The 23482-nt window shown below is 48.3% G+C and overlaps 1 protein-coding gene across 4 annotated transcripts in view; it reads right to left on the reverse strand.

The window, feature by feature from the left end:
- LOC135916881 (adenylate cyclase type 8-like) overlaps positions 1-23482 on the reverse strand; it is a 729759-nt gene that overhangs the window by 86597 nt on the left and 619680 nt on the right. For all 4 annotated transcript variants that reach the window (XM_070535961.1, XM_070535965.1, XM_070535964.1 and 1 more), the window contains exons 4-6: positions 12882-13108; positions 9408-9557; positions 1948-2084 (exon numbers count right to left, since the gene is read on the reverse strand). In XM_070535961.1, the coding sequence (XP_070392062.1) occupies positions 1948-2084; positions 9408-9557; positions 12882-13108 (514 nt within the window). The remainder of the gene's footprint in view (positions 1-1947; positions 2085-9407; positions 9558-12881; positions 13109-23482) is intronic.

Here is a 23482-nt window from a genome sequence, read left to right on the forward strand (position 1 = left end):
GAGAAATAATAACGCCAGGCATGCCGTCACTGTTGATAAACCGCTGGCTTGTTGACGAGCAAGTTTTACACTGAAGTAGCACTGTGTAGTGAGTTTATTTCAGTACCAGGTGGGCCGGCATTGCTTACCAGGTACGTAGACGATAAATTCAAGCGGATGTCGTCTGCTGCGACGAAACTCAAAACCCGTAGATTCCGCTGCAACAGAATGGTGGCATTCGCCGCTTCCAGCCAGGGCTATGCACATAGCGTGCACTGTGGTTCACCGCAGCGGTGACAGAGGGCGCCATCATTCCGTTGCAGCATTATCAGCGGTGGTATCGCACTAGAAAATGCCAACATGATATTTATTGTGAACGAAACTGGTAAGTCGTGCCTGCAAGCGTGGTACTGAACGAAACTTATTACGGAATGATACGTCTGAATAAAATTCAAGCGTGAACGAGCCAGCGGTCTACCAGAGAGGAATACCCAGCGTTAGCATTTGTGGAGCGCTCAATACGGCGTTACAACTCGGCACCGACGCATTGCAATGGCTGAATTGCGTCCAGAGACTCGCGGCGCGGCAAGCGAGAGGGATGTCGAATATGCTGAAAGTGGAAATTCAGGGCACTAGTGTGTGTGTTCTTTTTCGCATCAAAGAGGCTTTAAATGACCTTGAAAGAGGCTTTGCAAGCTTCCCATATAGTTCTATACCCATTCTATACCATACCCATCTATACCCATTCGCGCACTCAGAGCGTAGATTAATATAGTTTCAAGAATAAAAAATACCAAAGATATAGAATTAGAAGAATGTGCGTCCGAATAGCTTCAGTGCCACAAAGGAAATAAAGGAACTAACGAGCGCGAGAAGGACATTAAGTGGAGTAAAAAGCTGCGTTCACAGACGCTCGCTGAACAAAAGAAGACTGAGGTTTCAGTGACGCGAAACAGCGTTTGCAGCGCAGCATGTCTTTGTCGTCGTCTTCATTATTCGTGCTGTGAGATCTCTTTCGAAAGAGATCCTTGAATCAGCGCAAGTGTGCTTTAATTATCCGCAATCACACAAAGCAAGGAACGTAAGATGTCACGGCTTCTCACCACATGCGACACGTCCTCCATTCAAGATGTCGCGCTGACTGGACGTGTTGCAATACAAATTCTTAGGAAATTCAGCGCTTGGAGGAAACTACCGAGTGACTTCCCTCTGTAAATTGAAACGTCCTATAGTTTGCGCCATCTTGTTCTTACGGTTCAGCACAGATTCCTGCACCGAAGCACAACATGTTTGTGCCAGGATAACCTGGACTAATTGCGTGTTGCAATATAGCACAATTATTCACATGTATGCAATGCCCATGTATGCAATGTATGCAAGTTTGCAGGGACGACATGGCCACTATTAGTACATGACCGGGGTTGTTGGAGAAGAATGGGAGAGGCCTTTGCCCTGCAGTGGGCGTAACCATGATGATGATGATGATGATGATGATGATGATGATGATGATGATGATGCAATTGGAAACTGCGCGCAGAGTATATCGGGCCTACTTAGTGAGACGAGTTCAGCCAGAATTCCTGCACAGACCAGATTAGCTTCACTATAAATAAATATGAATACAGTGCTGTCATATTGATATACGTACGTGATATACCTGTCATATGATATTGACACATGTATCACTGCTATATATTAACAAATATCGTATAGCGTACGTAATACATGCTATACATTGTATTCATTTATTTGTTTTTCATAGTTCGTCACTAGTATTTGCACCTTACGTGGTACAGACCCCGCCAAGCCGAATCTTCGAGCTTTTAGCCTGTACTCTAGACATCTGTAACTCTTGATGCTAATATAAAGGTGAATTTGACGTTTTATTTGATCGTGATGTGGCCAGGGACAAAGTGCCGGCGCTCCGACATTGCTTGAGCCTCGCGTTGTACTTAGCTGCCGCCTTACCTCACGTTCTCGTAACAGTGGATGTAGATCTTGTGAAACTGAGACGTGAAGAATTTCCGGTGGTCTTCTTCGTTCGATATGTCCTTGATGATCTCTTGAGCCACAAATCGGGGAAGCAGGGACAGCAACAAGCTCTCCTGCGATGAGAGAGAGAGAAGAGGTGGGTGAGCACATGCCCTTTCCAGAACGCCGCAAGTACACTCCAAGCTAGGGTGACGCTATGAGGCCGTACGCATGGATCTCTAAAAGATCGGCACGCTAAAAGCCGCACTGGCTATTTGAACAGGGGCAGACAAGGTTGGTTTTAAGTGCTCTCGCAACCTAGGCACGAGAAATAAAGAAAAGTGGTTCTTGTGGGGAAAGGAGGAAAGGCTAGCACTATCTACTGCAACCCATCCGGAAGCACGGCTTAGCGACAGCAGGGTGGGGGACATGGGAGTAAAGGAGAGAGAGGGTAGGAGGGACAAAGGTAGAGGGATGACTTGCTGGAATGACCGAGGCTGTGTTTTAGATGCCTCGCATCTCTTCCAATGCGTTTTCAATTGTCTTTTGTGGTTTATAAACAAAGCGTAAACAACCATCTCTGGTCCTCGTATTTCGTTCAAGTTTTGACCGAGTCGCTCTACGTTACTACTGTACGCGGCGAGAGCCGGAAAACTGTCTGCGGCCTACGCAGTAGCATAACGCGTTGCACGCAGTGCTAACGGCAGTCACTTGTGAGAACACGTAACGAGTGAACGATATCCCAAAACGAGAGTAAACACCACCCCTTGAGCATAAATGGCCCACTTTTTTTTTGTGTAGAGAAGGTTGCACCGACACATTGCTAACGTCACCACACCATCCTTTGCTACGATGGCCCACAAACTTGAAAGTAAAGTGTGCCACTCACCTTTCCGATGGTGGTCGCAGAAACCAAAACGCGAACGGAGGGGAAAAAAAAAAACTAAATCTGAACGAGTCCTTAACGAGAAGTGCTCGACTGAGCGTCCGGCGCGCGCTGGCGTAGCATCAAATTAACGTTCGTGCATAATTAAAGTACCGCGCGGGCAGTTGATGACGTCGGAGCGAGCGAGCAAAGAAGCCTTTAGAAGCGCTCGTGCCATCGTGTAAGTCGGCACGGCGGCCTGCTTCCGCAGGGAAGGTACATTAGACGGGAAGACGGGAAGTAGATGAGGATAAAAGGGAACAACGGCGCAGCTCGCAGCCGGCAGGCGCAGAGAAGTCCCTTAGAATGACCGGCTAAGTGCTTTTCGGGAATACTAATTTCTCGGTCCGCGAGAGGAGCTTTCCCCTCGAGCGACACGGGCGAGCAGGGCGCCGCTGTGTGCTGACACAACTAAAAACGACAGAGACGACGGCTCTGGGCGGTGCCGGGGGTCGCGCTTCGAGCATTCCGTGGCTCCGGGGAAACAGTGGAAGTATTTGGAAGCACGTCGCTGGAATCCGAAGCGCGAATTGGTGGGCCAGGGCTAACTAATAAAAGAAATTCAAATTTCTGAAGAACAGTCTGCCTGTAAGCTTGTCAGTTTGCGTTAAGCAGAACACATATTAGGCAGTACACGTGCTCTGACGTCAAAGTTAACGTACGTGGAGATCGCGTTGTTAGTATCTGTGGCTATAAAAGAAATTGACCATTTAGGCGCTAGATTACAGAACAGTGATCATGATCACTGTTCTGTAACCTTTTCGGTAAGCCGGGTAGCCGGCACTTTTCACCCCACAGTCAGAAGTAGTGGAGAGGGGGAAGTATGTCGTTTGCCCCCTCCCTCCCCTCTACTTTTCAAAGTAGGCAATGTCGCCTGCAGACCATCAAATAAAGGAAACCAGCTGAAGCCATTAATGTTCTTTTATTGCCTGTGGCCTAATTGTGTAGCGAGGATTGCCTTCCGTGCTTCCCAGCGACATCAATTACAGTTATGCAAACATGATGTTCGTAACTTGGTGTATTTGACAAAATTGAGAATTCCTTGGGGCAGGCTATTGATCTTTGAAAACGCAGCTACGTTGCCATATTTAACTTGAGAGCAGGTGGACAGGTTCGAATAAAGCATAATTTAGAGATCACCATAACTGATTCCATAATACACACACACACACACACACACACACACACACACACACACACACACACACACACACACACACACACACACACACAGACACACACACACACACACACACACAAGCGCGCGCGCACACGCACACACACGCACACGCACACACACACACACACACACACACACACACATACACACTTTTACGTAGCACGTACTGAGCAACAGAAAGCTGTATCGAAAATTTTTGATGTTGCTCTTCAATTTTCACATTGACATTTTTAATCTAAGTGTAGCGGCGTGCCCTAAGCGCGCTCCCGACTGCAACGCCAGCACCGCGTTGCACAAGAAGCGCGAAATAAAGACAGATTGCACCTTCGCGTTCATTGCGTGCTGACGTGCGTTCCACCGCTCGTATATACGCGGCTGTCTGTAGGCGTCGTATATCGCGACCATTATAGCTTGGTGACTCGGACGTGCGTACGTGATGGCTACGAACACAAGTCCCACGTGGGCGGACAACGGTGCTCAACAGCGACAGCAGTCAACGGTGAGCAGCGGGAACCATTCCCCCGCAATCGACATGGAAGCAGCCTCAAACGTGCAGGTGCGTCTCCCGCCATTTTGGCCGAGGAATGCGGCAGTATGGTTTACTCAAGTGGGAGCGCTCTTCGACTTGCGCCGCATCACTGCACAGCGCGCGAAATACCTTCATGTAGTTTCTACACGACCATCTGAAGTTGCGGACGAATTCGACGACGTGCTGAGCCTTCCACACGCAACCCAACCATGCAACCATTTCAAGAACATTGTTCTGACGCGCAAAACGGTTTTGGAACGCAGCCGTTCGCAGCAACTTCTCAACACGGAGGAGCTGGGAGACCGACGACCATCTCAGCTGTTGCACCGAATGCGCCAGCTACTCGGCGACAGCATGCAATATTCCGAGAGTTCTCTACTATGTGAGTTATTTCTGCAGCGCCTTCCCCAATACTTTCTTCCTGTCCTGGCTGCTGCAGGCGACATGCCGTTGGAGAAGCTAGCCGAGCTCGGGGATCACGTTGCGGAATGCTCCCGCGCTAGCCCCACGGTTGCAGCAGCGACCGCGGTGACACCGGATACCCAAGCGTGGCACTCTCGCCTCGAAAGCCTAGAAAAAATATATAAAAAATAGAGCACCTCGCTGCCTCCATCGCCGCGATGCGGACTTCGACCCATGGTCGCTCTCACGGCAACTCACGTTCGCGTTCTCGTTCTCGCACTAGAAGCAACTGTGACGGCTACTGCTGGTATCACGTTCGTTTCGGCGCCAGCGCTAAGAAGTGTCGGGAGCCTTGTCGCTGGCAGGAAAACACGAACGCGAGTCGTTGATGGCTGCGAGTGACTCGCTTGACCTCACAGCGAAACGCAGCCGCTTGCTACACGTATCAGACCGAATAACGGGCTGTCGTTTTCTGGTCGACACTGGCGCTGAGGTAAGCGTTATCCCTGCCTCACGTCACGAACGACAACGCGCTGAAAGGCCTGCGTCGTTACAAGCTGTAAATAGCTCCACAATCGCCACATTTGGACAGCGTTCGCTTGCCATCGACTTAGGACTGCGCCGCACATTTCGATGGATATCCATCGGCGCTGATGTGCGCTTCGCTATACTTCAAGCGGACTTTCTTAACAACTTCGGCCTGAACGTGGACATCCGCTCACAACGCCTTGTGGACTGTACGATGTTAAGAATGGCGAGCTGCAATGCAAGATTGCCACCCAGTTACGACCAGGGAACAAGACACGCATCCCCCACTCTCCGTCGCTTCAGCTAGGATGCGTTCGATGAAGCGGGCTTTGTGCTGACACCGCCGCCATCCTCCAGCCCCATCGCCATTGTGACGGAACGGGTTCGGCGGGCGAACTATTGTGCCTATCCCGCTCTCCAGCGCGGACCTGATCTGCTACGCGTGAACGAGCTGCCGCGGGAAAGCCGTTTTTTTGTTGCTTCCCACGCGCCTCCCGGGACGCAGGACAACGAGCTACCCACTATGGCTCCAAGCTTCCCGGAACGGCGCCCCTCTGACGTCGGCGCCGGACATCGGAATGTGTGTGCCTATGTGTGCGTAAACTGTTCTGCGGAACGGCGCCCCTCTGACGTCGGCGCCGGACATCGGAATGTGTGTGCCTATGTGTGCGTAAACTGTTCTGCGGGGCGGCGGCAAGTTGACAATGAGTGAACGAACGTTCGCGTCACCTTGTATAGCGGGAGAACCGAGTGTTTAAAAACTGCTGTGGTGCGATGTTGGATACACGTCTCTCATGCAGTCATGTTGGACTGACAGTCTTTTCTCAAGCAGTCATGTTAGACTGATTTAAATACTGTAAATAAACCCATATTCCTCGTTCTCGATGAGAAGCAGTTCTTCCCTTCATCAACGTCCTCAGCGTGGATAAGTTGGACGACGGCTTGGGCCAGCTACCTTCGAATTCATGCCGGACTCCAATCTTGACAAAGGATCACGAGTGATGGGATTGAGCCCCCAATCCTGACAACGACCAGTTTGTCCGTGCAGGGAATCCTCCCACCTCTGTCGACCCTTGTACAAACGGCTCCGAACTTACAAGCATGCTCGTTTGCCTCAATTCTGTCTGATTTTCCTGAACTTACAAGGCCCAACAACTTAGAACTACCGGTGCGACGCACAGTCACGCACCACATCGTCACAACCGGACCTCCCGTGTTCAGTAAACCATGACTCCTCGCGGGTGACCGCCTTGCCACGGCACGCAGGGAATTTGAACATGAGCTGCAACTTGACACCATTCGCCCGTCGTCAAGCAGCTGGTCATCCGCCCTGCACATGGTTCCGAAGCGTGACCCAGGTGGTTGGCGCACCTGTGGTGACTATAGTGCACTAAACGCGCGCACTCTCCCTGATCGGTATCTACTTCCCCATATTCACGACTTCGCCGCCACACTAGCTGGTACGACCATATTCAGCAAGATCGACTTAGTCAAAGCTTACCACCACATACCTGTTGAGCCATTGGACATACCAAAGACTGCCATTGCGAGACTTTTTGGCATCATTGAGTATGTCCGCATGCCTTTTGGGTTGAGGAACGCCACCCAAACGTTCCAAAGGTTCATCAGTGAGGTGACCCGCGGTCTACACTTCATCGTCGCCTACATACCTCGATGTCTTACTTGCGGCTAGCTCTTCACCTGAATAGCATGCCGATCATCTGCGATTGCTTTTTACTCGACTCAGGAACACGGCTTGACCATTAACACAGTAAAGTGTGTTTTCGGCATCAACAATATCGAATTTCTTGGCCACTTCGTCACACCTGAAGGAGTCCAGCCCCTAGACGGCAAAGCTCAAGCACTGCACGATTTTTCTCGTCCAACTTCACTTCGAAAGCTGGGCGAGTTCCTAGGACTGCTGAACTTTCACCGTCGCTTTATACATAATGTGGCTCGTATTGTTCTACCGCTGACCGACATGCTCAAGCCAACTAAAGCACCGGCAGCCCCTCTCGAATGGACAAGTGCAGCTGACGCAGCATTTGAGGAAGCCAAGAATGCTCTGGCTTCCTATCTATCTATCTATCTATCTATCTATCTATCTATCTATCTATCTATCTATCTATCTATCTATCTATCTATCTATCTATCTATCTATCTATCTATCTATCTATCTATCTATCTATATCTATATATATATATATATATATATATATATATATATATATATATATATATATATTACAACCCCACAACAATGCGAGGTTGTAAAAGTTTCTGAAAGAGTCAAATGGACCTCGTATGTATCGCGAATGAGCAACATCACATCGTTCTCAACAACAACGTTCCGGCTCACAGACCACCGTATCGCTGCTGCCTGGCAGACAACGCGGAAGTATTCAGGCAAGTGGAATCTCTCCTATAGCAAGGAGTAGTGGACCTTCTTTGTCACCGAAAGCGGCACATGTTACTGTTGCACAGAAGAAAGGCAAAGGTCGTATTCACCTATGCACTGATTACAGCATGCTTAATGCCATCACTGTGCCCAACTACCAACCTATTCCATGCATCGACGATGTGCTGGACTGCTTGGGAAGAGAAAATATTTTTCAAGATTAGACATTACATCAGGCTATTGGCATGTCGAAATGCAGCCAGACGACATTCCGAAAACAGCTTTCGTCACGTCAAACGGTCATTACGAGTGGCTCGCGTTGTCTTTTGGTTTGAGGAATGTCCCAGCTACATTTGAAAGAGCTGTCAAGTCAGTCATAAAAAAAAACATATCTTGAAGAATGTCGATAACTACTTTGATGATATCGTAGTTTTCTCCCACACATTTTGTCAGCATTTAAAGCAACCCCGAGCTTTATCGCAAGCCCTCGAACTCCTATTACTGCACCAGACATATCATAACCACATACATATTTATACCGATGATTGGACTTCACCTACCAGCAGAATTGCTGTACTCGTTGTTCCAGCTAAGCAGATTACAGTTAAATCCAAAGTGTCACCCATGACTACATCTACAGCGGCAGAACTTGCAGCCCTCCATGCCACTATGACCTACGTCACCAAAGAGTCAGCACAGGAATGGTTCGTATGTTGTGACTCTAAGGCAGCTCTTCAATGTATCAAGTCTGCCTTACATCACAGAACATACCAGCGGATGATATTCGAGATCAAGGAAATACGCCACCATGCTCTAGAAACAGGCCGTAACATTATCTTTCAGTGGATTCCTGCTCACTGTGGCATCGTCGGCAACGACTTTGCTGACAAGGCTGCCCGGTCTGCCCCCGAAGGCACCCAGACGCGCCCAATACATTTGGCGAGGACGGACCATGCCAGGGAACTTCGTCTGCTTGCACGGAAAAGACTTGAGTTTCTCAACCGAATAACGAGAAAATTTATACTGTGTCATAGCAACTGGGCTTGGCGCAAATTTTTTTATTCCTTTGATGGGTCGTCAGGGATTTCTGTCAGACTGCCGTCAAACAAAGAAGACAGTATCTGCAAATATGGCTGACAGGTCCATAAAAGCGGCGAGAATATGTGGCGAAGTATTTCAAGCTGAAATTTTCTGTTTCCAAACGCCCGTACTTTTAAGCGTTCATGAGCCACTTTTCTTAGCGGAAAATTGATGGAGGAGGGGGCGGGGGAAAGAAGTTCAAAAAGCGTGCATTATATTTAGTTCAGGTTGTATGCGCTACCTCTATGATGTTTTTTTTCAATAGCAATACTTATAACTTTATATGTGACCTTACTAACATGAGAAGCCAGGCAATAAAGGACATCAAACGGGCGCGTAAAGTGAGCATACGTCCCAATCCGGCCAAGACTTTTCCAAAAACGCACCATGCCAAATGGTGAAATGGTCAGCTTACCTGCTTTTTGATCTCTTTCTCCGTGCGGTAGCGAGTCTCGATGGACCGCCTCGTTTCCAAGAAAGCGTTTCGTTGCGCTCTGTCCGTCAAATACTTTGTGTACATGCTGACAAAGTTGATGCAGAGGTACAAGCAGGAATTCGTCAGAATCTGCAAAGCGATAAGAAGAGGGAAAAACAACAAAATTACACGGTTCGTGGGTTAAAATCTAAAACAAAAAATATATAGACCTCATGCAAACTTGCTCTTTACTACCTACAATGTCACGCAATTAAACTGCGCTTATGCTCTTCAGCGAATGGATAAGACGCATTATTAACCGACATCTATAGATATAGCGCGTATAACTGACGAAATTGTTACTAAACCTAGTCATACTAGGTGAAGAAATTCGCATAATCACGGCTATCCACGCGAATAGTTAAAAAGTAGGCATTGTGGCCTGCTTATCGAAGTGTCGAACTTTCCCAATACTTTTTTTTCTTAACGTTGTGTTATCACAAGAGGCGGTGCCACAAATAAATTGCAGCAAGTGATGTGATGTTGGTTAATGTTTCAATCTGAAAGCACATAACGTAATTTTTTTCCCCTGCATGCGTCGGGAATTTCTGTGTCACTTCCCGTGACCTCTACATACGTTTCGCTTCTGATGCCAAACAACAACCCCTAAACTCATAATGGCAAAGCCTCTAGCGCAATTAAAAAAAGACAGGGACGTGACAAACGCCGCAATGTCCTGCGTCATTGTCCTGTGTCCTGTGACGTAGCGCTGTCCTGCGTTACTGTCACGTCCCGGTCTTTTCTATAATAGCGCTAAAGGCTTTGCCATTATGAGTAAACCGTACCAACTAGCCCAACAATCAGCCTTGTTGAACAACCCCTAAAGCACGAGACCTATGTGTGAAAAAGTGTTACCCGTGTACTTCAAGAGGCACATCGGTTTTCAGTCAGAGGCACTCTGACCTGTCGTAAATTATATCGAGCAGTGAATTTTTTCTGAAATCGAATGAAATTAGCGCTTTTGGATATGGTTAGCAAAACATTTAGCGCCATCCTTCTGCACGTGTGGCAGGAACAGCCAGTGTTTGTTCGTCTACTGCCCTGCTGTGCAGAACTCTTTTTGCAGTGACCTTAAGTCGTTAGGCAAGCCAACCTAGACGAATAACTGGTTCTAGCAAGCCAAAAATCACAGTGAAAATGTCAGAAACTCTTCATGAGCTGTTTGTTACAGCTTAGTATGCAATTGTCAGCTTTAATAATTACCATATTTCAGTTTGTTATATATTTGTCTGTTACGTCGGGCTCACGTGACATATTTTGGAGTAAGCTTTACTGGCAGCTGTTGCGTGATTGCTTATATCGTTGTCGAAAGCCATTTTCCGTAACCGCGCCTTATTAGTAATTTTGTTTATTGTGTTGCATTCGGCTTATCCGAAACACGTCACGCGATCTTTACGTTTAACGGGCAGCGCTATAAGCAAACGATAAACAAGCATACCTTATGGCAAGACTGGCACCAACCAAAATTATTTGTTTGTTTGTCTGTTCCTGTGCCTTTATATAGGATAAATGAGCCTGAGAAGTTATATCCGAGCCAGTTTATATTGGGCCATATCACGTCAGAACTACTTAATGCACATGTGCTACAAACTAAAGTGTTTCTAGCTGCTAACCTGTAATAATAAACGTGCCGTTCCTTCGTGCACAAAAAATGAATAAGAACGCGTGCGATTGACTGCAGCAATACATTTTCCTTTCTTGCATCCCACACTGGCGCAGCTCTGTAGACAGCATCTGAAATTATGTACTAAAATACGTAGTTTACAGTCATGCCACAAAAAGAGATAACGATATTTCTTGGAATGTCTTCTTCTCATCTAGTATTGACTTACTTTCAGAATAAGCTGTAGCGCGCCCTTGTCGGAATGAAAAATATTGGGAACAATTCTTTGCACTTGCTATAAAACTGCGTGCGTTTTATTATGCCTTGCTTTTTTTTCTTTTCTTTTCAAGGTAAGCTGCAGGTAATACACCGCTTTTAAGGTGCACAAGCTTCTAATATATAGTTCTTTAGAAAAGGATGGTGTTTCCGCGTGTGTGCGTGTGTAACCATGAAAAAGAGCTGATCAATCTTGAATAACCAATCCGTTCGTAATATTTCTTCTTTTCTGCATTTGTGGACATTCACCTCAGCTTCAAAATTTCTCTATCTTTACGTCTTTGTACGTACACGCTCTCTGTAGTTTGTTTCCTCAATCAATTTTGCGTCATTCCTGACATGCACGTTTTCGTATTCCATGCAAGCACCTCACATAATTTAACCTATTGTGCAGTGTGTTGTCAGAGGTACGGCAATTGTTGTTGTTATCCTCCCTCTTCTTGTTCTTCTGCTTATTATTACTATTAGTAGTAGTAGTAGCGGTAGTAGTAGTAGTAGTAGTAGTAGTAGCAGTTGTAGTAGTAGTAGTAGTAGTAGTAGTAGTAGTAGTAGTAGTAGTAGTAGTAGTAGTAGTAGTAGTAGTAGTAGTAGTAGTTTTCAGATTTTAGCGTAGTATTTGAGGACGAACTTCAAACGCCAGACGACCAGGCCAAGCGCTAACTTCCAACTAAATGTTAATGCAAGCAACTTTGAATAAATATACAGAGTAGAAAAAGATAAAAAAAAATAAAAAAAGAAACCCAGCCAATCACATGGTAGCACCAGCACGTACGTATTGTAAACAATAATTGAACTTTCACCAGCTGCCACCAAGGAAACAAATTTCTTTTTTTATATGTAAAGAAATCGATGACGAGCTTGCACACTAATAATCGTCAGACAAAGTTGCTGCTGCCTCGAAAAGCTCACGCGTGCAGAGATATCGGTCTAAACATATGAGAGCTATGGATTACCAACTAGCCCGGAGAAACGGCTTGCTTAGCAGTAGAAGTAGTAGTAGTAGTAGTAGTAGTAGTAGTAGTAGTAGTAGTAGTAGTAGTAGTTACTACTAGTAGTTACTACTACTACTACTACTACTACTACTACTAGTAGTAGTGGTGGTTATTAGTATTAGTATAGTAGTAATGGTAGTAGTTGTATGTTGCTGCTGCTGCTCTGCTGATATTATCTTTGTTATGAAGCGTGCTTGTCAATGTCCCACTGAATACGTGACATATGAATGACGCCGTCTGATTACGCTCCAGCGACTTCCTATAAACACAGGACCGAACTACGATAGTGCGCTCACAGCAGCGGATGACAGACGATGTACAAGACAAGCGGCAGACCGACGTGCAACTAGACACGCATGCAAAGGGACGTCCGGAGGACCAAAAAAAAAAATGAAGTAATGCCATCGAGCACTTCCGACGCCGCAAACAGCGAGCGCTCGCCGACCAACTCGAAGCACGTCGTCCCCGAGCCCGCGTTTTGCTGTAGCCACACTGGCGGTCGGACTCACGTTCGCGCGAGAAGGGTGGGAAGGGGCCCCCTACCATGCGCTCGAAGACGGGCTGGTCGAGCTCGGCGCGGTAGACGCTGCTGACGACGAGGTTGACGACCGAGGCGAGCACGCCGCACACGATGCACCACTTGAGCGGCAGCGGCAGCATCGCGTACGTCACGAACACGGTGAACATCACGTGCCACACCGTGTCGCCGGACACGTCGCCGCCGGGCTCGAAGCGCAGCTCTCCGGAAGTCACGCCGAAGTTGCCGTTGCCTGCGACAATGGCACCGAGGGGAGGAGGGTTTAGCGGGGAACAGGGGGAACAAAAAGATCAGGGCAGAAAGCTGGGCTAGTTGGTGTGTCATCATTGTTCAATAGGCTAGCGCAAAAAGCAAGGACAAAGACAGAGAGCGCTCGTCTGTCGTCTTCTCTTTGTCCCTGCTTTTTGCGCTAGCCTATTGAACAACGAAAAAAAAAGATAAAGGCATTGCATCGGCGTCAGATGAGCGAAGGCTGGAACGCTAACCGTGGTTGTTCCCGGTTGTTACCATGCACGTGGGGAAAGGGGGAAACAAAGGCGACAAAGCACCCGCAGAGCGAATGCGTGCTCACGCTCGGATGAGTGCGCAATCGCTAATAGTAAGCAGCGCTCGGACAGTCCAGTTCCCTGCAAGGAGCGTTCCAGCGTTTCGGTGTCCTGTCGCACACTATGACACTCCCATATGAAAGATACGGCGAGTACGCGCACATATGCACCGACGGCAAGGTCCTACCGAACGGCTAAATCGCAGCTGTAGCCATGCCGACGGAAGCCACCGCCATCAATCACTCGATAACATCGACAGCTGCAGAACATGCCGCCCTTCGTGTCGCACTGCGCTTCTTTGATGGCGAACATCCACGCAAATGGTCAATTCATTTTTTTTTTTTTGCGGCTCGGAGGAGGCGATGCAGAGTTTATGGTCAGCATTGCGTCGGGGCCCACATCAACAATTGACATCTGATATTGCAGAAGCAATACACCACTTAACCGAGAAGGGAGACCTCATCATAAAATTTAGTGGTTATACCGAGTCATTGTGGCATTGTCCGTAATCGACGTGCCGACGAAAAGATTCGCTCGGCTCCCGGAGAAGCCCAGTCTTCATTGATCCCGCTTTCAAAGACGGATGCTGCAAGAAGGCGTCGACTATTTGGCCGCCTTCATACACTATCTGGTTTGAACGGGCATAATTTCAGAAATACACGACTACATTCCCTGGACCTTGAATTAAGTCTCAAGGTACCATCAGGATGGCCCCGAAGAGACGCGACCCTCTTATGCAGGGTATGGTTGTGCGTGGCGTTCACCAGTGCCTATGCCTTTGGCATGGGAATCGCCGACGTCACATCCTGTGACCACTGAGGTGATGAATAAACCATCAGCCATATTCTGTGCCAGCACCCACAGTGTTGCGCACAGAGACGCTTACTTACTGCGATGCTCACCAATCGACGACTGTTAAATAGAAAACTCTGTCAAAAGGCTCCTAAATTATTTTTGTGCTTTCTGCGATATACAGGGCTCGGTGAACACTCAAGTTTTGGTTTTTTTTTTCACTCTCTCTAATGCTCCCTTCTTTCTAACCACCTCTTTCCCCAACCCACGTGCAAAGTAGCGAACCGGAGATTTGCTTCTGGTTGACCTCTCTGCCTTTCCCTTCTCTTTCTCTTTCTCACTTGCTCATACTAGCGTTCTTTGGTCAAGATAGATAAAATGTGTGCAGAAAGGCAGACAGGTTAAGCAGAGGTAGCTCTCGTTCGCTACCCTGCACGGGGGAAAGGAGTGAGTGCACACAAAGAGAGCAGAAGAGCATAAACGAAATAAACCGCACTAAGAGCCCACAGTTTCTCGACGTCTATTGTGCCCATAAACTCATGAACCCATGAACGTGAGCAGCTGAGATATTGCTTTCTTCGAGGAGACACATTAGGAGGACTTTCGACGCCTTCAATACAGTAAATAACAACGTGACGAGAAAGAAAACGAATAAGGTCGCACCCAGTTGTCTGCCATACAATGGGGGATGAAGAAGCGGGCAGAAAAGCAAAAAAGTAACTGGAGAACGAAAGCGATAACAAGCGCGCACACACAATAGCGTTCACCGCGCAATGAAAGACGGAGGCAGAGTTCAGTCGTCACGGCCCTCGTGTCCTGCATTTACTTCTTTGTCCCTTGCGTTTGCGCAGAACTGTCATAACCGTGAGTCGTCCTCGAAAAGTGCCGCAATGCTCTTGTGGCGCTCTGCGTGGGTGACGGTCGAGTCCACGGACCCAGACTGCCAGGATGTTTCTATTTTTTTTTTATGCGGACACTGTCACCCAGTGGGCTTAAAACGGCACACAGTGTTTCGCATTCAAAAAGGAAGCAGATTAGCATATTTTTTATGTTCGTGTAGTCATCACAAGAGCTGCAAGATGTCACTTTAAACCATGGCTATGACTATACGGAGACTGTAGACGTTCATAAAAGTGAGGACGAGCCACAAGCGAGGCTAACGGTTGTGTCGCATCGAGATAGACCAGGCGGTAGTCGAAGGCGGAACTAAGCGTCAAGGGTGTACTGCGGGGAATTGGTGCAATCAGTTCCTTTTTTTTTACTTTAATTTCTTATACTAGCATTCTGTACATCAGCATTGAGGGCATGCGAGCAGCCTATTTAAAATAATAAATTCACTTGTAGGAGACGTCGACATCCTGCGTGATGCCGGTCACGCTTTTTTATTTGAGAGTTTGACAGATATTAGAGACAGCATTAATAGGCCAGCAATCAGGATAGAAAAATGACACAAATTGCATTAAATAAATAACGGAAAGCATTCACGCATGACTCACGTGAGCTTCAAACAAGCATACTTCCCAGCGTAAACTGTACCATGTGCAGACCAAGTCGGAACACATGCACTTACAATTTGCTAGATATGGCTTCTCCTAAACTGGTTACGTACAATGTGCAGCGCCTACTTCTGACCTTCCTCGACTAGGCCGGCCATTTCTAGAAAACGGTTCTAACAAAATTAACAATTCGGCAGTACCCGTCTCACGAAGACTGTCGACGGTAATGCGCGTTAGCATTGATTCACTACAGCGACGGACGCACGGTTTTCTCATTGGGTAAGCTTAGAAATGCTTACGAATTTAAAATTGCATTTGTAGCGCAGCCTGCTAAAGTGTCGGGTCGCTTTCCTTGAAGAACCCTTGTGACGGGGGTTCGATTGCGCTCTGAGCCGGAGAAATTGAAAATGTCTTTTTTTGCGTTGCAGAGCGCCACGTTACCACTGACACAAACCCAGTGACCCAAGTTGGTTTCGCAAAGCTTCATTGAACACCATCACAGACCAAGTAGCCCGTACCCAGTAGCACAAGTCGGCGTCAAATAATTGCCTACCCTACACAGTCCCGCATCTACAGCGACCCATGTCAACGTGAAAGAGGTTCCCTAAAGAGCGGCACATGTGTTGTACACACTTCCACATACTCAGTGATCCAAGTTGTTCGGCTGTTAGTTTTGAGCCCTGTTCCTCAGAACAGCAGCGCTATGCGCTATTCATTCGACCATGTGACGCAGGTAAGCGGGAAAACGTAGTGCACGCATTCCCAGTGGAGGTGGAATACAAACGCGCTCGCGTACTTACGTTAGACTTAGGCGGACGGTAAGAAACCCCAGGCGGTCGGAATTTCAATGATATACTGCACAAGTACGTTGAACTCGTTCACAGAAGTGGCACACATCCCGGGAACCATTGCACTGGTCAAAAGGGCACTGACGTACTGGCAAGAAATATTCCCAAGCCCTTCCCTACATATGGCGTTCCTCATTACTAACTATGCGATTTCTGGACGTTAAAACCTAAAATTTAATTAAACCTTGACATCAGGCCTGTACACTCCAATATCACCCACCTTCATCCGCCGGGGTGGCGTTATGCCTTTGGCGTTGAGCTGCTAATCCCGCCGACGCGGGATCAAATCCCGGCCGCGGCGACCGCATTTCGATGGGGGCGAAATGCAAAAACGCTCGCGGTGCCGTCCATTGGGTGCGCGTTAATGAACCACAGGTGGTCAAAATTATTTCAGAGTCCCCCACAACGGCGCGCCTCGTGATCATATCCTGTTTTTTGGCACGTAAAACCCCACACTTCAATAACCCGGCTCCAGCTATCGAGGCTCCGTTGGTGTCCCAACAACGGTGCTTTATGCGGCGCGAAATAGACGGTGTCACAGGGGCACGCGCTTTCGCGTGCATTGTTTGGTCGTTCATTAGATGACCACAACTGCAGTTTAAAAAAAGAACGGTGCCTGGATATTCATAAGCGAAGCACGCAATTCGCAGCCAAACTATGCGGTGGCAGCTACCGTTTCGGTAAGGAAGGACGCCAAGAACTCCATTTAATCTTGTTCCCAGATGTGCATGGAATGAGGATTAATTGCGCCGCTGTTAAAGGCAAAGCACTTCGATTTGCCCGTTCTCAGTAAATGCGGTAGTGAACAGCCACCGCGCGGGACTCAAAGACCAGAGGCCCTAATGATTTCCGCATTTAAAACAGGGACATAAGGGAGTGAACGAAATCAACACATCGCTTTCTTTTAGATTGCGGTAATGGCAGAATTGCGAAAACTAAGGGTGTTTCGGGGGGGGGGGGTTGAAGAGGAAGGGGGTTTATGGGTGGAAGTAGGTCCCCAACAACTTAGGTAGGTCTACCGAGCAAACGAGTGTTACTCGTTAACGACTACACATCGGTAAGACGTCCCCCAACTAGTTCTGTCCTGATTGGTTCCGGCTATGCAACTTTCAATGGATGCTTTTCCAGGCGCCTCCAAATAGCGAACGCAATGATTAACGGACGGCACGTACTGGCTATTTCCTCAGAGCCCTTGCAATAGGCATGCCGTAGTTAACGCGAGCTCCGGAAGAATGAAGTGCGCCCTGTTACTCTGCTCTCAAAATTATGCCATTATTATGGTTTGTGCGTACTGAATACGGCTTTGAAGTTTTAGGTACTGATATAGAAGGACGTTTTCCCGAGCAAGCTTCACTACAAGAATTGATACACGCACCAGTAATGGGAGCGTTCGTTCAGCTTGCATCGGCAACGAAAGGTAATTATCTGCGTTTCTGTGGTAATCTCCTAAACAATTGGAACTAAACGAACAAAAAGAGACGTTACTGAGCTAGCTATAATTGCGAGACAGGGCTTAGAATTGTTAGCGACGAACTTATCGCTTAGCGAGTTCATTCTTAATGGTTCGTGTGCTTTCGGCTATTGCATGAGCACGACCACGTAAATTAGATTCCTGACCCCGACGGCCACATTAGGTTGCAGTAACTATACATATAACAATAGGAATGAGAAAGAATAATAATAAATAAGGTACTCGTACACCGAGCTTTGCGAGTAAATTGGAGGAGATACGGAGGGCAAGTTTATCTGGAGCCCTCCTACAGGATCCGATATGACAGTTCAATGCGGCTCTACACTATGTGTTGCCGCCGCCTTTTGCGTCTTTCCGTGCTGTCTCACTCAGTGGCATGCAACAACCCGGCCTACATCTATAGCACGGAGTCTACCCACGTGATGGGCCCAGTAAACGCGCCTGAATTATGCGGAATAAACGCATTAAAGGGACGTCAAGTATAAAACTGATCTTGCCTTCATTGGAACTTACTCCTCTACAATATACCGAAAACACCACTCTCTAACCGCGAGAAGACGCTTAGTGAGCAAGAAAAGGTGGGAAGCGGAGTGGCGACGCCGCCTTAACGTTCTCGCACCAGCTCGCTGGGACGTCACAGATTTGGACGTCGCCTGCTGGTCTCACTTTAATTCCTTTCATTATGTAAAATTGCACTAAATTGTGTTCTAAATGCGCCAAAGAATAAACATGGCAAGTTTCGGGAACTTCTATTGAGCCAAAGAGGCCGAAATGCGAAGCATTTTAATTTAGAATCTGTGACGTCACTCTGACGCTCCGGCCTTATGGCCCAACCACTGGCACGCGCCGAGAGCTTCGGCGCGCGCTGGCAAGCGAACGCGTCGCTTCGCTTCGGCTGGAGGGAAAGGGCGCGCAACCAGTGGAGACGCGCGCCGAAGCTCGCTCCTCGGCTGCGGCGCACTGTTGCTGGACTATTCCGTCTTCATCCGTCAAAGTTCGGCCTAAAACAGCCTGCCGTAAACTAAGCTTGAAACTAAAAGTTAGTGATCTGTATGTGCTCTTACATATAAAAAACACGTTTGAATAATGAATATACACCTGCCGCAACAGCTTGTTTTTATTTGTGAAGTAACAATTGTGTACAAAATATCGACATCAGCGCTCGCGCGTCGTGTCTGCAAGATCGCTTTGCAAACAGCTGCACGACGATGCCATATATCAAAAACTGTTGTACCATTTCATTTTTTGGTAGCTTATTGCACAGCCAACTATGTAAGAATTAGGCGTGCAATGTATAACTGAAAAAAATCTTTGTTGGAAATATTGCCACGTAGTAGTGACGGTAAATAAATAGTGCCGCCCCAATCGCAACGATAGCGGCGAGCAATGTCGGCATTCGTAGAAAATCTCATCTGCGGGTCAAGCGCGTCGGTTTGCATACGTCAGTCGTCGAAAGTTACAGCCTATTCGCTGGTGCCCGCGCGCCTTCCAGAAACTACAACGCAATTCGTGTCGCGTATGCAATCAGATTAGCAAGGTTCGTCGATCGACAACAGACAGAACCATCGATAACATTCGCGAAACTCCCTATACGTTCAGGCGCATTCTGCACCGAGCGATAACGTTTAACACTTTTTAGCCGGTGAAATACGGTAACCGGATACAGGTAAAGCATCCGTGTCAATATTATTATGCTTGTTGGTGAATGAGAAAAACGTGAAAAAGTGGGTTCTGAGAAAATCAGCAAAACAGAATTAAAACACCTGTAGCACTCACAAAAAAAAAGAAAACTAGAATAGCTAAAATGTATGTAATTCGTATCTTGTCACCCCCCAATTCTTGATTCTGCCAAATCTAGCCCATGGAGCACCTCTATTATTCTAGGTTGTTTTGATGCATCAACACCGCATCCGGAGGCCTTCACATCGACTGTATTGCTACAAAACATTTTCACAGTGTGAGGGCCATGTTTGCCCTTTGCCAAGTCGTACTATTGAAGCACTTATTCGAATGTATGGAAGCAGCTCATTTGCATAGTATAAGAAATATATAAACAGGTTATTTTCACGATTTATACGCTTCGTCACCACAAAAAGAAAAATTGCAGTTTATTGTTGGGAAGAAGAAGAGGTGGCCGAAGAAGGCAGATGCACTTCACGTCGGCTCCATCTTCGTTCAATGATTTCGCAAGGAAGTCACCGAAAATCACCGACTTTTTGCTACCATCTCACGCAGCAAGTTACCAAGATTCTGCCGATACCAACTTCAAGGTGGGAATCCGATTTTTCGAACTTCTACGCCAAATTTTCGTCTGCCACACCGGCAGCCGCGGTGGTGGCTGCCGCGAGCCTAGGCCTATAGGCGCCCCCGCAAGAAGTACACGTGGCGCGCGCCCACACTCGCTCGCCGACGGAAGAAATGGAGGTTCTCGTGCAAGGGCAGAACATTTCCCAAGGAGAATTTGACGCTGGCACGGGCTGGAGTACCGTCGGCTCGAAAAAGCAAGCCGTTGAGAGATCGAATACGAGCAGTTTCGGCGCCCACCTCGGCACCAGCGGAATGAAGAAGCGCGAGCAGAAACTGAAACAGCAGTTAATCAAGGCCAGCCGCATGCCATATCTACCGAAGGGTGATTTCAAGATTATCATCCGCCCAAAGGGAGGCCTCAAGATTGGCGAATTAGGAGAGGCCCGAGTAGCTTCGTGCGTCTACCAAGCTGCTGGCATACCCGGGGAGCACAGGGAAGACGACACCGTGTGCCTCAACGTACAACAGAACATCATCGTAGTGAGTACCCCCAGTGAAGCCAACGCAGACAGATATCAAAGAGTCGAGCGCCTCGTGGTCAACGGCCAGGCCTATGAGACCAACGCATATGAATCGGCACCCGCCTTAACTTCCAAAGGAGTCATCAGGGGTATGCCTCTCGAAGATTCGCCCCGCGACACCACCGCCCAGGTCGTTACCCCCAAGAATCCTACGGCAATCGCTGCGAAACGACTCAGCAATACCACCACGGTCATCGTGCTGTTTTCCGGACTGAAACTTCCCTCCTTCGTCCGCTACGGAGGCGCTCTCATCAGGTGCGCGTTGTACAGAAAACCACTTGACCTGTGCTTCCAATGCGGCAGACTGGGCCACCGCATGGACGTGTGCCCCAATCCGCAGGACCGCATCTGTAGAGGCTGCGGCACGGCCAACCCAGGTCTCGACCACCAGTGCAACCCCCTTTGCCAACTTTGCGGGGGTGAGCACTTAACGGCCGATAAGAATTGCAAGGCTCGCTTCAAGACGCCATATATAGTCAAGAGACGACGCTGGGAAAGACAACGACAACAGGAAGAATTTCTAGCATCGGAGGCTACGAGGGAATCTGTTGGACGCCCTTCCCGAGATACCAGGCCCCGTTCACGCTCGAGGGCCCGCTCGAGAACCAGAAAGTCCAGATCACGGCGGCGCACACCCGGACCGGCCCGAACCAGATCCAGGAGCCGTACGCGTTCGCTTTCCCGCCGCAGCGGAGGCGGCCCGGCGGTAGAAGAGGCCACCAACAAGGTGAGCTGGGCAGACGCGGTCAAAGGCTCGTCGCGCCGCGGCGGAACTGAGGAGACTGCAGCTTCTAAAGAAATAGCAGAAATGAGACGGGAAAATGCCCAGTTGAGAGAATTAATCTTACACCTCACGAGAGAAATACAGGAACTTAAGAATAGTCGAAGGGTGGAGATATCTCCCCGTCTGAGTACTTGTAGTGCAGGTGCAGCTGCGGTAACTCCTAATAATAGCATGGAGCAGGACGACAACTCTCCGCCACCTAAGAGAAAGGCTCCAGCCGTTAGCAGCCAAACCGGATCACAACTGGCAGACCTAGGACAGAAATTAACAGAAATGCAAAATGTACTCAAAGAACAAGCGGAAGCCGTCGGCAACCTCACGCTGGCGGTCTCGACCATAATGTCGAGAATTGACAAATTCGAAAGCAACGTGGCCAACCTAAGTCTTAGAGTAGCCAAGCTGCAGTCAGTAACCACCGCAGGGGCCCCCATAACTGGGGTCGCATCTAATCAATTCCACGACATCCCTGTAAACAACGCAGGAGCATCTGGGGTCGTTCAGACCTCCAGCCCTCGACAAGACCAAAATAGGCAAGCACGGTAAAAGAGGCGCGCTGACGATATGGCAGTGGAATTGCAGGAGTTACGCCGCAAAAAAAGCGGTCCTGCAACAACACTTTAAAAACAAATCGAAACCCGATGTAATAATGCTACAAGAGACACACGAATTGGCAAAACTACCCGGTTACCAAGCCATCGGTCGCCCATCCGGGGAGAACCAAGCGGTAACTACTTTGGTCAGGAAAGGCTTAGTGGTCGTTCGTCACGACCTTAAGGTAGCGCAGATTGAACAAGTATTCGTAGAAATTATACCTAAAAGCAAAAGCCAAAGCAGCACGTTTATCCTCAATATATACAGCAAGCCAGCGCACATACGACAGCGCTTTCTAACCCTTTTTAGGAGGGCCACCGACATCGCGGGCTCCCATCCCCTACTAATTGGGGGAGATTTTAACGCCCCGCACGGAGCGTGGGGCTATGCCTATACAAGAGCCAAAGGCAAGGCTTTATGGCAGGATATACAGGAAACAGGCCTGACCCTCATCACCGACCCCAGCTCCCCCACCAGAATGGGAACAGGGCTGACAAGAGTCACCACGCCCGATCTAACATTAGTGAAGAACGCAAGAGGAGCAAGTTGGAATAACACGTTCGAAGACCTTGGTAGTGACCACAGAATTCTCGAAACGAAATTATTGGAGAATTTTACGGTCGAACCCAACAAAACCTTCAAATGGACGGACTGGGACCAGTTCCGCAAGAATCGAGCCTGAATGACGCGCGCGCCCATCACAGACATTCAACAATGGGCCGGACAAGTGATGACTGACGTCAATGAAGTTACAAAGACCGTGACGCCAGAACTTCCCGTCGAGAAGATCGACATTCGCCTGGTGCACATGTGGGAGGCCAAACGATCGCTTCAAGCCAGGTGGCGGAAACAAAGACACAATAGGAAGTTGAGGAAACGCATAGCGTTACTCAACAAACAAATAGAAGAACACTGCAAAACTCTTAGTAAAGAACAATGGAATGAGATCTGCAACGAGATGGACGGACGGATTGGCACCGGTCACACATGGCGCCTGCTCCGACACCTGCTAGACCCGACCAAGACCAAGGCCATCGGGAAACCATGCGCAAGCTAATACACACACACACCAAGGACGAGGAAGAAATCCTTTCCGACCTCTGCGACAGATACGCCCCGCACAGCCCGACTATTCAACACGGCGAATACACGGGAAATCCCAATTTCTCTCTGGACAGAGACTTTGGCGAGGCGGAAATCTGGGCCGCTTTACAAAAGCTCAACAGCAAGTCGGCCCCGGGACCGGACGGC

The sequence above is a fragment of the Dermacentor albipictus genome, chromosome 3 (genome assembly GCF_038994185.2).
Source record: "Dermacentor albipictus isolate Rhodes 1998 colony chromosome 3, USDA_Dalb.pri_finalv2, whole genome shotgun sequence".
NCBI lineage: Eukaryota > Metazoa > Arthropoda > Arachnida > Ixodida > Ixodidae > Dermacentor > Dermacentor albipictus.